Source organism: Gavialis gangeticus, unplaced genomic scaffold (genome assembly GCF_001723915.1).
Source record: "Gavialis gangeticus isolate Ggan-Ray unplaced genomic scaffold, GavGan_comp1, whole genome shotgun sequence".
In the NCBI taxonomy this organism is placed as follows: domain Eukaryota; kingdom Metazoa; phylum Chordata; order Crocodylia; family Gavialidae; genus Gavialis; species Gavialis gangeticus.
Genome location: NW_017729004.1, coordinates 1,788,922 through 1,803,034, shown reverse-complemented (window position 1 = coordinate 1,803,034; position 14,113 = coordinate 1,788,922). Strand labels below are relative to the sequence as shown.

At 50.4% G+C, this 14,113-nt stretch overlaps 1 protein-coding gene across 3 annotated transcripts in view; it reads right to left on the bottom strand.

Annotated features, from left to right (window-relative positions):
* Nucleotides 1-560: 560 nt before the first annotated feature.
* Nucleotides 561-14,113, bottom strand: part of CCM2 (CCM2 scaffolding protein) — a 90,872-nt gene continuing 77,319 nt past the window's right edge. For 2 of the 3 annotated variants that reach the window (XM_019508010.1, XM_019508011.1), the window contains exons 6-10: nt 12,988-13,123; nt 12,154-12,211; nt 10,530-10,668; nt 9,136-9,274; nt 561-1,379 (exon numbers count right to left, since the gene is read on the bottom strand). In XM_019508010.1, coding sequence (XP_019363555.1) covers nt 1,099-1,379; nt 9,136-9,274; nt 10,530-10,668; nt 12,154-12,211; nt 12,988-13,123 — 753 coding nt within the window. In that variant the 3' untranslated portion in view covers nt 561-1,098. Of the gene's footprint in view, nt 1,380-8,162; nt 8,223-9,135; nt 9,275-10,529; nt 10,669-12,153; nt 12,212-12,987; nt 13,124-14,113 lie in introns of all 3 variants that reach the window. The other variant, XM_019508012.1, reaches the window with a different exon arrangement.

The following is a 14,113-nucleotide window of genomic DNA, read 5'->3' as shown; positions in this document are numbered from 1 at the left end:
CCATGCACGGGGTGCTGCAGAGGCATACGTGCATCACGGCACCCTTGAGGGAGCAGCAGGGAACTGGCCTGGCATCGAGACCGAGTGAACAGCTGTGCTTGTGTAGACTGGGGGGCTGGCAGAACTGGACACGCGAACCTGTGTAGCTCCAGCGCAGAGCCACAGGAGGAGCTCCCACGCCCCCCACCCATACACTCAATGCCTACACACATCAGGCCTGCCCAGCAGCTTCCTAAGAGGTAACTACATGCTTCCACCCTTTGCTGCTTTTCCCAAGCAATGGCTGCCAGCCACACCAGACAAAGACAGGCCTCAGCACCAGGTTTTCTACAAGGAGGGTGCTGAGCACACCATCATTCACCTGTATGAGATGCCACACCCAAACCTAAGCGCTAGACAGATGAAGGCCAAGGTTGCCCATGGCAGCCAACTGCAAAGGCAGGGCAAGGCAGTCCTGCTTGCCAAGCTCCCTCTCGGGCCAGCAAATGCATTGATGCTGCAACAGGCAACCTTGCAGCTGGGGCTAGAAATGTTCTGATGACACTGACAATACGTTTAAATTATTCACATTGTAGTAAACTTCATTTAAAAAAAAAAAAAAGAGAGAGAAAGAGAGAGAGTCTGAGTTACAAGAGGAATATTGTGTGCAAAACTGAAACCGGCCAGAGGCTCCTAGCGCAATGCTCCTTCTCCTCTGCATAAGCCCCTTTCCCCCCTCAGCACCTCGGACGGTCGTGGTGGCGGCAAAGATGGAACGAAGCCACGGAGGCTGTTGCAAGAAGTCTGAGGAAGGGACCCATATCTTGTCCCCCAGCCCGGGCTCCTTGCTCACACGTGCACGCACACGCCTTCACAGTAAGGGGGCACCAGCCGCCAGCCAAAAGTGCCTGCTGGGGCCAGTGAAGCCACTGCCAAGGCAGGGAGGGAGGAGCAGGTAATCACGCCCCGGTTCATCCCGAGAACCTCTTTCTGAATGAAAGGTCAGGAAGACGGTAGCGAGTGTTGCTGAGGTCCGTAAGGGGGGTGGAAGGGAGAAGGACGCAGCCCCAGGAGAGGGAACTGCCTTGTCTTCTTCCCCTCCCTCCCCCCTGCTGTCTCTCAAGAGGAGTCACGGTCCATGCTGCACCCCAAGGCTTCAATGTCGTTGCTGATGTGAGAGATCATCCGGTCCCACTCATCCTCCTCTGAGGGCACAGACTGGTCGTCTGAGCTGCCAGCGGCGCCGTTGCCATTGGTGGTAGAGTTGGAGGTGGTGCTCATTGTCCGCCTGTACCTCCCAAAGCTGTCCGTGATGATCCCGCGCCCGTCCTTCACGCCGATGGTCTCCAAGAAGTTCTCAAAGTGCTGGCTGTCTTTTTCAGGAATGAACGGTCTGAGGCCTTGCCCCGGAAACAAACCCAAAGGAGGAAATGTTAGTTTCTGAATACGTTTGACATGGAAACCACACCCTGACCTAGGCTACTTGTCTGGAGTGGGGCACATGGAGATGGCCCTGCCTGGAGCAGGGGTTGGACTGGGCACCCTCCTACTGGCCCTGCCTATTCTAGGTCCTAGGATTCTATCCCTCCGTCAAGACCCCCGTGACACATCAGTAAGACTGTCCCAGGCAAGGGCTTCGGGAGCTGGTTGTAGGATCACATGAGTCCAAACAGAACAGGGAATAGGGTCAGGGTCAGAGAACCATAAAATCATAGAAAATAAGGGTTGGAAGAGACCTTAGGAGATCACATCTAGTCCAACCCCCTGCTCCAAGCAGGACCAGCCTCAGCTACATCAACCCAGCCAAGGCTTTGTCTAGTCAGATCTTAAAAACCTCCACAGATGGAGATTCCACCACCTCTCTGGGTAACCTGTTCCAGTGCTTCACCACCATCCTAGTGAGAAAGTTTTTCCTAATATCCAAGCTAAACCTTCCTTGCTGCAGCTTGAGCCCATTGCTCCTTGTCCTGCCATCTGCCCCCACCGAGAACAGTCCAGCTCAATCCTCTTTGCAGCCCCCCTGCAGGGAGGTAAAGGCTGCTATTCAATCCCCCTTCAGTCTTGTCTTCTCCAAACTAAATCCGCCCAGTTCCCTCCATCTCTCCTCATAAGTCTGCAGATGAGCTCCCCTCTGGGCTCACCCTCCAGGTCTGGGGCTCAAATAGTTTCTTTGCTGTTCTGTGTTGGCAACCATGGCCTCTGGAGCACCACTACCCTGTCATGGGGACCCTCACAACCCACTGCCCCCCACCCCCACCATGCCTATCTGGACAGGGTAGTGCACAAACAGGCAGCAAGGCTGAACGTACTCGCTCTGGTGGGATCCCAGGGCCCTCCAGATGCAAGGGGCTGGAGGTGCGTAGAGTACAACTGAGTCAAGTGTCAGGGGTAACTGCTTGGCCCACATGACATGGTGATCTCCAACCTCACCCAATGCCTGGTTCCAGGCAAAGACAGCAGGTAATGGCTGCCCTTTCAGAGCTGCCAGGTCCTGCTGCAGCAGAAAGGGGTGTGCCAGCTCCGTGACTTTCCTTCTTGGCTTTTCTGTGGCCACTAGCTGCCTCTGGCAGCCTGTTCACCAGGATCTGCAGTGCCCCAGCAAGGCAGGGAACTGCTGTAAACTCCTGCCAGCCACAAAATGCATACCCCTCATTACTTGGGCTGTGCACTGCCCATGCATCAGCTTTGTGCTGGCTGGTCCCACCGGACGATGCCACAGACCTGCAGGAACTGCAGGGCCCTGCCCAGAGCTGCTGATAGTATAGATCAGAGGCTCTCAACCTTTTAGGACTCAAGGTCCCCTTCAAAAAAATGCCAGCTCTCAGCTTTCACTTGCTTTGTGACCAAAGAAAAATACTAGAGCAATTCTATTGCAAAGACCTCAGCAAGCCTGCGACAGAACAGTTTCAGCACGTCGGAGTCCTATTTGAAGCCTGGGTGTATCTAGTGCATCACGTTTGCACACCTCAAAGTGCTAATGTGGTGCGATATCCTGTGGCACCCTTGAAAAGACGTCAAGGCACCCCAGGGCACCACGACACTCCAGTTGAAAAGCACCAGTATACGTAGACACCTAAGGCGGAGAAGGGGAGGATAAGAATAATGATGGCATTTGCAGCCAGTCGTGCTCTAGACTCATTGTAGGACAGCTCAAAACTGCTTCAGATCCAAGATGTTTCTAAGCCAGTATCCATCATAGCTGCTGCTCAGCCTCCCCCATAGTAGCTGTCTATTCCTGTATTCGTGGCAGTCTAGTCCTGTAGATCAAGAGCACGCTGGACAGACACTTGGCTGGGATGGTTTAGTCAGGGATACTCCTACCTTGAGCAGGGGGCTGGGTTGACCCCAGGAGGTCCCTTCCAGCCCGACTTGCCTAAGATTCCACACTAAGAGCGTCACTGTTCCCACGCACAAAGAACCTGAGATACATGGGAACCAACAGGGTGGTCAAAAAAGCTGATGACACCAAGAGATACCAGCCAAATCTACCTAAAACCTCAAGGAGGCTGCAACACTGTAGGGATCAGCTCTGAATTAGACCCAGGAATTTTAAGACAATTCCCAGAGCAGCATCTTCAGCCAGGACCAGCTTCTAGGTTCTTTATCTCCTCACAAAGAGCCTGCTTGAAGGTACATCCATTATTCTCATGGATACCGGTGATCCCAGTGAATGATGACATGTCTCCCTGGGCTTTGGAGGGGAATCTGGAGATGTTCCACAGAAAACAGGGAGGCAGCAAAGGGATCTGTACAGACCTGCCAGTCGCCCTCGAAACGACAGCCGACGATGGGCAATGCAAAGTGAGCAGCTTGTCTAGCCTTGTGCCTGCTCGTCCTTCAGGAAGCTGTTCTGAGCGAAGCCATTTGACATCTTAGCCTGCTCTGATAGCCTGCCTCAATCCTCTGGGTACAATCTGATGATCCCGTGAGGTCCCTTCCAGCCCTTAATATCTATGAATCTATGGAGGTGAGGGTGGAGAAGAAACTTCATAGGCCAGCTTCTCACAATGGGCTCTTTCTTTCTCTCCCTTGTACGGGCAGATCCAGTGAGGGAGACAGAAGGGTTTTAGCTAAGATAGCTTTTGTGATAACACACCCTCAGGTCCAGCTGCTCCTCTGTGGATAAGACTGGATCTGTAAGTGTGAACTTACCCCTTACACATATGGTACTACCTACCCATAATGCTGGTGAATGATGCTGGTTACCTCTATCAGAATCGCCCAGTGTCTTTAACAGGTGTCTTATTTGTGGAGCTCTATATAACCAAGTTATGGGAAACTTCCTCTTCTCCCCTCTCCCTTTGGCAGAGCAGAGTTCAGCAGAGCCATCTGATTTTCAGGTAGTTTTGCATCAGGCAGGGTGTAGGCTACTTCCTTTCACCCAAACTCTAAAGCAGTGATTCTCAACCACTGGGGTGCCACGAGAGCCTTTTAACGGTTGCTACACAATACAAGCCTTGTTAGATGAGCAAAAGCCTATGCATGACTCACAAGATAAACCCAGAGGTTTCATCCAGGAACCCCGGGTATCCAATATATTCTGCCCTGCTTGGATTTTCCTGAGTTTTTTTGCAGAACTGCTCTCTCTTTTTCCATTGTCAAACGAGCAGCAAAAGCTAAGAGCTGGCAGGCTTTATTTCAACAAGAAATGCCTCGAGTCTGGAAAGGTTGCTGTTTCCCTTGCTGCTGCCTGTCGTGCTGCATTTGGGGAATAGCACGGGGCCCTCTGGCGACCATGGGTCACGCTAGGAAACCAAGAAGGCCAGAGGAATATTTGTCACTATGGATAATTCACTGAAAGGGTGGAGATCAAACGAGGTTTCTGGTGCCTGTTACTTCTTCATTAAACACGCTGTGCAGCTTTATTGATCATAATGCCATAACAGCATCAGCCTCCAGATGAAAATGCCTGGGAGGAATGCATTCAGCACCGTCTCCGGGAATGTCTGCTGCTGGCTAAGAGCCCGGCTACATACAGCACCATCACAGCTAGCGGGAACCTCTAACTACCAACAGGCAGGACTTTAAAAGAGAAGTTAACGAGAGACGTTCCAAGTCACGAGCTTACGTAGCAGGCAGAGATACAAGGAGGCTGGCTTATGTTTCTTGGAGTACCTTGCTTTAGGCGAAATTAAAACAAACCCGCTTCACAAATGCTGCTTTCCGGACAATGCTGAGACACTGTGGCTCTTCCAAGAGGCAGGCTGGCTGCTGCTTGCCTGATGGGGACTTATTCTGTAAGGCACTTAAGCAATTTATTCTTCCTTGTAATGAGGGGCAGGGATTAGACTCTTAGGGTCCATTTAAGCATTCGTTTACACTAAGTCTATTTAGCCTGAGATAAGAGCCTGCCTTCTAGTGCCAAGAAAATGGCTGGATGCACTCGTGTGAAATCAATGGGAGCTGCAGCAGGCCTGCTGGACTCCATTGCTGCAAGCTCACCCTGTCCCCAGCTGGGTGACAGGCTCCTGAACTGTCTGCACAGCACTTGGTCCCACGGCCCGCACTCATTTCAGTCCCACTGACGCTTAGTCACCTCCCTCGGGGTGCAACACTTCCTCTTCAACATTCAGGCTGGTTTCCGTGAAAATCAAGGTATGCAATCCATGGATAAGCTTTGGCAGGAGGTTTTCAGAGTACTGTGAACTCTTCGGGCATTTTTATTACCCATTTATAATATATTCACAGAACTGGAGTATAACACAGCTGCCCATCGGTCCTCCCCACAACCATCGCCCTATTTTAATTGGCAGCACGTATTTGTAACACTGCTAGTGATCTGGATTCCTGCTGACGGAATTGATGCCGGTGTTTGCAGCAGAGCAACAGCAGGCCTCCAAGAAACGTTGCCCAGACGAGAGCCGTTTGCCAAGTGGAATCTAACCCAGATCGGTAGCTGCTACCTCATTACCACCCAGCAGCTGTTCAGGGACTGCATGAAGTGCATCAGTCCCAAGCCAGATCTCCCCTTTCTGTTGACTGCATCAGCCGTGTCACCATTGGCCCTGGCTTGTGCTCTTCTTTCCAGACAGGTTTCAGAGAAGTCAAAGGTGGAAGTGGCTTGTGGAGAATGAACTCCTTGTTCCCTGGTGCAGGTCAAGGCACGCTCAGAAGGCTGCAGACAAGAACAGAGGCTTCCCAGGCTGCACCTATTCTCTGGGTAGCGGGCTCTGATCTCCAGCATGGCCCATCACTGATATAATAGACTCCTCACACGCACCCGGGAAGGCAAAACTAGGGAGAGCTCAGCCCTGTGGTGAGGGGTACCACAAGGACGGGAATGGAGAACAGGAAAGTGTTAGTCCTTAATGATTGCTGGACATAACCAGAGCTGGTGACAGATGTCTGTCTGTTCTTCTGTGGCTGAGATGTTCTTCCCAACTTCCCCCGTTTGTCCCATTGAAGGTTCGGGACACAGTCATTCCACTGGGTTCTTCGGATAGTAAAGGTAAGCAGGTTTAAGTACATAAGAACATCAGAACTGCTGTGTACTGGGGCAGACCCTATATCAGTCTGGCCCAGTCTCCTATGTCACACCATGGCAGAGAGTGGATGCTTTAAGGGAGAATGAACTGGGTCTGACCAAGGGTTTTTCCACTTGCAGCCTCTGGCCTTGATGGTCTGGGAAGTTCTGATTCAGAAGGTGAATCCCTCACTCCCATGTTCACAAGCTACTGATGCCCCTTTCCTCCAAGAATGTGTCCAGTCCCTTCATGAATCAGCTAAACTCTCAGTTTCCCCCACATCTGGTGGCAATGAGTCCCTAATGATTCGCTGGGTGAAAAAACTTCCTGTGTTTGTTTTAAAATGACTACCTAGTAGTTTCATGTTGTGACCCCTTGTTCTTGTATGGTGAGGGACTGTACATAATAAATCCCTCTCGACTTTCTCTTTCCCATTTAGTATCCTGGAAACCCTTCTCACGTCCTTCCCTCAGATGTCTCCTTTCTAAACTCAGGCCATCAGTGAGGTTGCCTGAATGGCCTGGAAGTGGCAGAGAAGGAGGATACTCTCTAGCACCCAAATCAAATACAAATACACTACAAAAATAGTGACTAAGAGGTAAGAGCTAAAAGCACTCGCTGTTTTAACTGACTTCACTTCTCAATCTTTAGGACAAAGGTAACAAAAATAACTTGGAAAAATAAAAAGATCTGAACAACAGGACAAAAGCTGCCCCCCCTCCTCTTCAGCATTCAAAATCCTTCAATTAGATGTGTGCATTTTTTCTTGCCCACCCAGATCTGACCTATTCCCAAGCAATCCTGCAAATACCCATTCTGATTTATAATGTATTTGAAAATGGGCTTGTCCCAACCCAAGGTGCCACTGTATGTGATTAGACATACTCTCATAATACACGGAACTGACTGCTCTCATCTCAGGCCAGAAAGCTGTTAGCCGCAGACCAACCACTACCCCTTATTACATTCTGCAAACTGAGGCAGGTTCCAATGACAGGGGAAGGTTACCCAAAATTACTCTAAAGCAGGGGTGGGCAAGATGCGGCCCGCGGGCCAGATGCGGCCCACCAGGCCATTCTATCCGGCCTGTGGGGCCCCTAAAAATTTTAGAAAATTAATATTTATCTGCCCCTAGCTGCCTGTCATGTGGCCTTTGATGGCTTGACAAAACTCGATAAGTGGCCCTCTGCTTGATATAATTGCCCGCCCCTGCTCTAAAGCCAGAACAGACTCATAGATCACCTGGTCTGGTGTCCTGTATTAAGGGTCCCCCTTCACCCTGCCTGGTCTGTATACCCAGTTATATACCATTTTATAAAAAAGCAGGTTCACTGCCTAGGCAAACCTGAGGCAGTCTTGCTCTTTCAACCCTCTGCTCTGCCACTGTCTCCATTTGCTCTTAGGCAGAGCCCTGGATGATCCCAGAGCCAGGCAGCTCTTAACAGGAGAGCCTTGCACAAACATGACAAGAGCCCCTTTGGACATGGCTGCCTGTAACTGCAAGGGCCTGGACCCAGGTGCTATCTCCTGGCCCTATGTTCCTAGAGGCTCATCTCAGGATCTGAAAGGATGCTGTCCAGTTACAGTCATCTCCTAAACAAAAAAGGCTGAAAAGTGGCAGCCCTCCACCAGCTCCCACAGAGGCATGCAGATTTACAGGTCTCTCATTAACAGCACAGTCCTAAAATATTCAGACTGAAGCAATGGCTTATTTCTTACTTGTCATTTAGCTGATGAAAACTGCACAGCTTCACCTCCCAGGGACAAGTGGGGCCATGTCTGCAAGGGAATGTCTCGAGGTAAACAAACTCTCAAGGGAGTTTTAGAAACATTTCATGGAAATATTTCTATGACTCCAACCCAGAGGCATGGTGTTGCTGTGAGCTAGAATGAGCAGATATACATCCGGGGACATTTCCCTCTACAAGAAGGCATCAGAACCATTCAGATGTATATCACGGGCCTTGTACGACTTCTCTTGTGGTAGAGACCTGAAAGAACCAAGCTTGATCCCCACCATTTCAGTGAAGGTCTGGGTGGTGGCTGGAGTTATCAGTAGGTGCCTACTGGCTTCTTAAGACCCGTCTGCCTTACGGGGTTGCTGCTGCAATAGCATTGCTGGCAGAGTCCCCTCAGGGGGACACAGCACATAGTGGCAGAAGAGATATTTCCAGTGGGTTTGTTCCATCACCTCCTCTGCAGCCAGAAGTCCCATCCTAGTGGATCCACACAGTTGCTTGTCCAGCAGAGCTATACAGCTAGAGAGTGTGATCTATGCATACGCAGGCTGACATAGCTATGCCAGCCAAACACATAAGGCACAGACCAAGCCTTACTTTGCAGTTCTGATCAAGGGGAAAGACAAGAGAAAGAAGAGCTTTTTTGGATCAGCGAGAACAATTCATCGTTGTTAAGATGACAATTGAAGTACCAAGGAGCACAAAGTGTTTACAAAGCTTTATGTGACCGTTTCAACATATCCTGATCTTAGGAGGGGAAAGGAGTGTCTGTTTCTTTGGGCACCTCCCTCCTACCTTTTTGCATCAACTCAAACCTAATCCTGTGTTTCAACAGCTCTACCAGAAGCAGCCACCCCTGCCCAGGTGCTCAGGATCATACTCCAAGGCCTTTCTTCTTCTCTTTCTTAACTGATCATCAGCTTGCACTTAGTCCAGGTCAGTGGAGAACTCACCTAGTAACAAGAATTTCCTGCTGTCGCCATAGAGCTGTCTCAGGTTGATACAGAACTCGTGGATCGAAGCCCCGTTGCGATACTCGTGGAGAAGCATTGCAAACTGCTGGATCTCTTGGGACGAGAGCTTCGTTCTTAGCTGAGGAGGAGAAGCACAAGTTATGGATCAACCTCACTTCCAGGAGCGGAGAAGCCACTGCTAGCGAGAAGCTGACAATTCAAATGGAGAGACAATCAAAGGGCACTCTACAAACAGGCCATGGGACCTGAACCTCTCACTTGCAGACAGAACACAGGATCTGTCCCTAGCGTACATCTGTAAGCATGTTATGGACCTGAGCGGTGCTTCACAACATATCCTGGTTAGCAAATGCAAAACCCACTGAAAAACCCATTGAACACACTCATGTTTCACCTGGGTAGAAAGCTCAAACTATCAAGTATCCAGGACTGCCTGAGGGAAGACAAGAGATAAAGCCCAGAGAGCAGGGTGGGGTCCTGAGATGCCCACATGTCCTTTCACTGAATCATCGGCATGGCTTTGACTTCTCTGCAACCCAGCAGGCAGCCCTCCCCAGGCTGTGTTTGATAAAACAGCTCTCAAACACCCCACTAGTCCTACTCTGCACATTTCCCAGAAAGGATGGGCCACCTGCAACCCAGTGCAGTGCCCTGACCTGAGAACAGGTGACTGCAAGGACAAAGCAGGAGCTCTCAGAAGGAACCAGGTGTGGGCAGCCCCAGGCAGAAGCCGCCATTGGCATTTTAACCACCTGGTACAGAGGTGGTAACTGCAAAGGCAGTGAGTATTTTCCTCTAAAGCTTGCAGGTGAAAAGTACCTAATGCTCCCAAAGGAGGCTGCTAATTAATAAGCTTGACAAAGTCCATTAAGGAAACTCCTATTAACCCTGTTAATCCAGGGGCTGGCTCCATAATTGTTCTCCAGATGACAACTTAATAGAGCCTTCCCAATCCGGTGGCCCCACTGATGAAGCACTGCACATCACCAGAACCAATGCAGTTCATCTCCAAAGGTTTTAACTGAAAACAGCTTTTGCTCTAAGAAGCCAGACAGGAGACTGTACTCTAGCCACTTACCACCTGGGCCGGCATATGTTCACCTCTCACTTAGGTTCCTAATGGAAATTAGCTCAATGGCCTCTGAACCTAATCTCTACATGACCACAAACTTGTGATATGAGAGGAAACAGAGAGGGGTCCTTCACGGAGTGAACCTGTATGGTTGAATAACTGCCAGAGCTTTTCAGATTCAATGCCTGGGGCTTGGAAATGTTCCCAAGAGTGCTGAGCCAGGCTGGGTCTAGCCTAATGAGATGCAAATATCGCCCCATAGGCAGCAGCCGTGCTTCTGCCCCTGTCGGGATGTTCCTACCGTCATCATGTAGTCCTGCAGCAGCTCCGTCGCCGTGGTGCTCAGCTCACTTTCGCTAACTGTCTTAATGTGTGGAGACGGCTGTGTTGAGAAGGAAGTGGGAGAGTTGCCCCCTGTATCCAAGGACTCTGGGAAGGAACTGTAAGGCAAAGAGATGCATGAGCCCCCTTTAGTACACTGAGTGCAAGCCAGGCTTCACCCTGGGGGTAACTGCAGGGAAACAGAGAGCCTCTGCGGCTTAGAACTGCATTTTCGCTGAGCCCGTGCTCTGGTGTGGAGCGGATCCCCAAAAATCAAGCAGTTTGGGAGTTTTTCAACAGCATAGCTTTCATTGAAAAATCCCAGCTTGTCAAAGCTGAGGCTGTTCATGGGAAAGGGGCTGCCTCAGCAGGTTTCTTGACTCAGACAAAAGGCTTCAGAATCATCACCAAGCCCCATTTGGACATTTTCACAATGGAAAATTGCAGTTTTCTCATTTGAAATGATGCTGATTTCAAAATTTCATTCTAGCCTAGAGGTCAGCAACTTTTTTGGCTGCAGTACCAAAAAGACCCCCACCTCGACCCATGCTTTGATCTGGTGTTCCAGGGGCAAACGGTGGGGGAGCAGCAAAGGGCTCAATCTCTGTTGCTGACGGCAAGTGCATGTGCACCTCCGGGTAGAGGGTGGGGGAGTGGCCAGGGTTGCACTGCCCTGGCCCCTTCCCTGCCGTGGGCCCAGAGGCACATGTGCAGCTGCTGGCAGCCATGGAGCCCAGGACGCACGCAACAGGAGGTGGGCAGGCTGCAAACAGCTGCACTGGTGTCTGAAGCCCCAGCACCATCTCCATGGCGGTGGCAGCTGCGCACACCCCTTGGGGCACATGATGGGGAAGGGGCTGAGGTTGTGCTGCCCCGGGCCCCTTCCCCACTGTGCACCCCAAGGCACACATGCAGTCGCCACTGCCACAGAGCCCACCTGGGGCTCCAGACCCCAGTGCAACTGCTTGCAGCCTCCCGGTTGCCTGCCACAGCTGGCCTGGGCTTTGGGGAGATGCTGCCTGCCATAGAGCCCAGGCTGTTTGCAGCAGACCTTGCAGCCTCCCAGCTACCTGCTACAAGCAACCCTGGCTTGGCAGCAGCTGCCCTAAGCTAACTCCTGTTCTAGCACAACATTTGTATTTGTAAAAGGTTAAAAATGACTGAAATTGAAATAAAATGTACTGAAATGTTCACAGAGTTAGCACTGACCTGACACAATTCTTCTTCATTTCAGTTTTTCAGCCTGTGAAAAGCTTTTCAACATTCTGGCTCGTCGAAGTGGAAAAAAGAATTGCCAAAATGTTGAAAACTTTCAAGGCCCTTTCAACTCTTCTAGCTCAAGAGAAGGGAGATGTGTGTTGTGGACATCTCTGGTATCTTGCAGGACAGTAAATTCACATAAGAACACAAGCAGGCAGATACTGGGGTGCTGCATACTGGCAGCAATGCTGATGTCAAAGTATTTCAGCTGTCATTGCTGAAACCAGCTAGTGTGCAGATTTTAACATATCCTTTTATGCTGTAAACCCCATATCAGGTCTATCTAAATCAACTAGAAGTCACATATGCCAAACTATCTTATACACTGTTCACCATCAACTTACAAAGTGCTTGCTTCTGTTTCGTAAGATTCTTTAATGTCCACTTTTGTAGAAGAGTCATCTGCAAGGAAGAGACTCCAGTCAAGAGATTTAAAGCCACAAATGCCATAGACTTCCTACCCTGCAGGTCACAAACATCCCCAGTGTCTTTAATGAGAGGGTGAAAAGGCATGCTAGACCAAGGGAAAAATGTGAATTCCCAGCTGATTTAAGACAGTATCTGGAGATCTAGAACAGGATACAGAACAGGCCCAGCAGGGAAGCTGAACTGCAAAGGGATGCAGTGCTGTTTTATTACATTGCTGCTGTCGACCAAAAAGAGGAAGACAACAGAGCATGTGTGAAAAAACAGGTGCTACCCACAGTGTTTCTGGTTCCTAGGGTCTTTCAGCAGCACCCTGGCTGAACTGACAATCCCAAACTATATTTGCCAGTAGCAGTCAGCTCTGGATCATTCAACTTCACATGGAGAACAGAGCAGAAAACAAAGAGGGGCTTTGCTCTCCCTGCCTCCCCCAACCCCCGCTGGGACAAAACTCATTAGAGACAGAGGCTCTGGTCAGAGCCACTGGTGTCCCAAAGCTGGGGCCGTTTTGAGTTGCATCGCCTAGCTGTAGTTTGCAATATATCTTTGGGAGCTCCAGCAGTGAGAGAAGTTGCCAGGCAGGCCTATGATTGCTGGAAACTGGGCTGCTATTTGGAACCAGTTTTCCCATCCTAAAAGCTGAAGGGTGAGCTGGGAAATGACATGGCTGTGGGGAGTAGAAGAGTGTGACACAAGGGGTTGGGGCTTGGGTTAGAAGACCAGGGAGCAAGGAGAAGCGCTGCTGTACGTACCACTGTGCAGGGACATGTGCCGCGTGGGTGTTGAGGCCCCATCAAATATTGCTCTGTCTAAGAAGTCGATGGTGGACTCAGTGTAAACAATCTGGAAGACCTGGCTGAGAAGTGAGCAGAGCTCCTCTGCGGTTACCTGAGCAGGGAGCAACAGGTGGGGTCAGACAGGGGCAGCTGCACTGCACTAATCAAAGGGATGGCATTCCCCCAGGACACACAAACATACACTTTAGCCTCTTTAAAAGGGAGGAGGAGCAGCTGCTCAGAGCATAACAGCTGCCAGGCGCTCCCAGTTCCTGTGATCCTGCAAAGACACACGTGAGCTAAATCCCCATCAATGAAGCAGGGTTGTTTTGTACAGCTGTATTGCCACAGAATCAAGCAGCTGTAACAGCTGCATTGCTTGAATCCATTATCCTACCATAGTAATGCAGCTGTTTCACCTGTCTAAACCCTCTACTTGTCCCCCAAAAGAGATGCACCGTGCGTAACTCAGGTGTATTATTACCTGTATGTATAAAGGTATTGCATCACTCTTAGAGAACCCCCACTGTTTCAAAAGGGAGGGATATAGGCTGCTTCTTTTTGCAGAAGGAGCCAACTACCAGGACCAAAAAGGCTAATTTTCTCTAGTTCCTTGGTGCTTGCCATTAGGGGAAGGCCAAAGAAGGAAGGAACCCTGTACCTAACAGCCTTGTTTGCCAAACTAGGGACATTTATAGTTTCATAGTTTGTAGGGTCGGAAGGGACCTGAGCAGATCATCAAGTCCGACCCCCTGCCTGGCAAGGAAAGAGTACTGGGGTCAAACAACCCTGGTGAGGTGTTCATCTAGCCTCCTCTTAAAGAACCCCAGGGTAGGAGCCAGCACCACTTCTCTTGGAAGTTGGTTCCAGGTCCTAGCCGCCCTGACCGTAAAGTCGCGCCTCCTGATATCTAGCCTGAATCTCCCCTCTGCCAGCTTGTGACTGTTATTCCTGGTCACTCCTGGCAGTGCTCGGGGGAACAGAGACTCCCCCAATGCCTGCTGGTCCCCTCTGACTAGTTTGTAACAGGCCACCAGATCCCCCCTCAGCCTTCTCTTGTGGAGGCTGAACAGGTTCAGGTCCCGTAGCCTCTCCTCGTAGG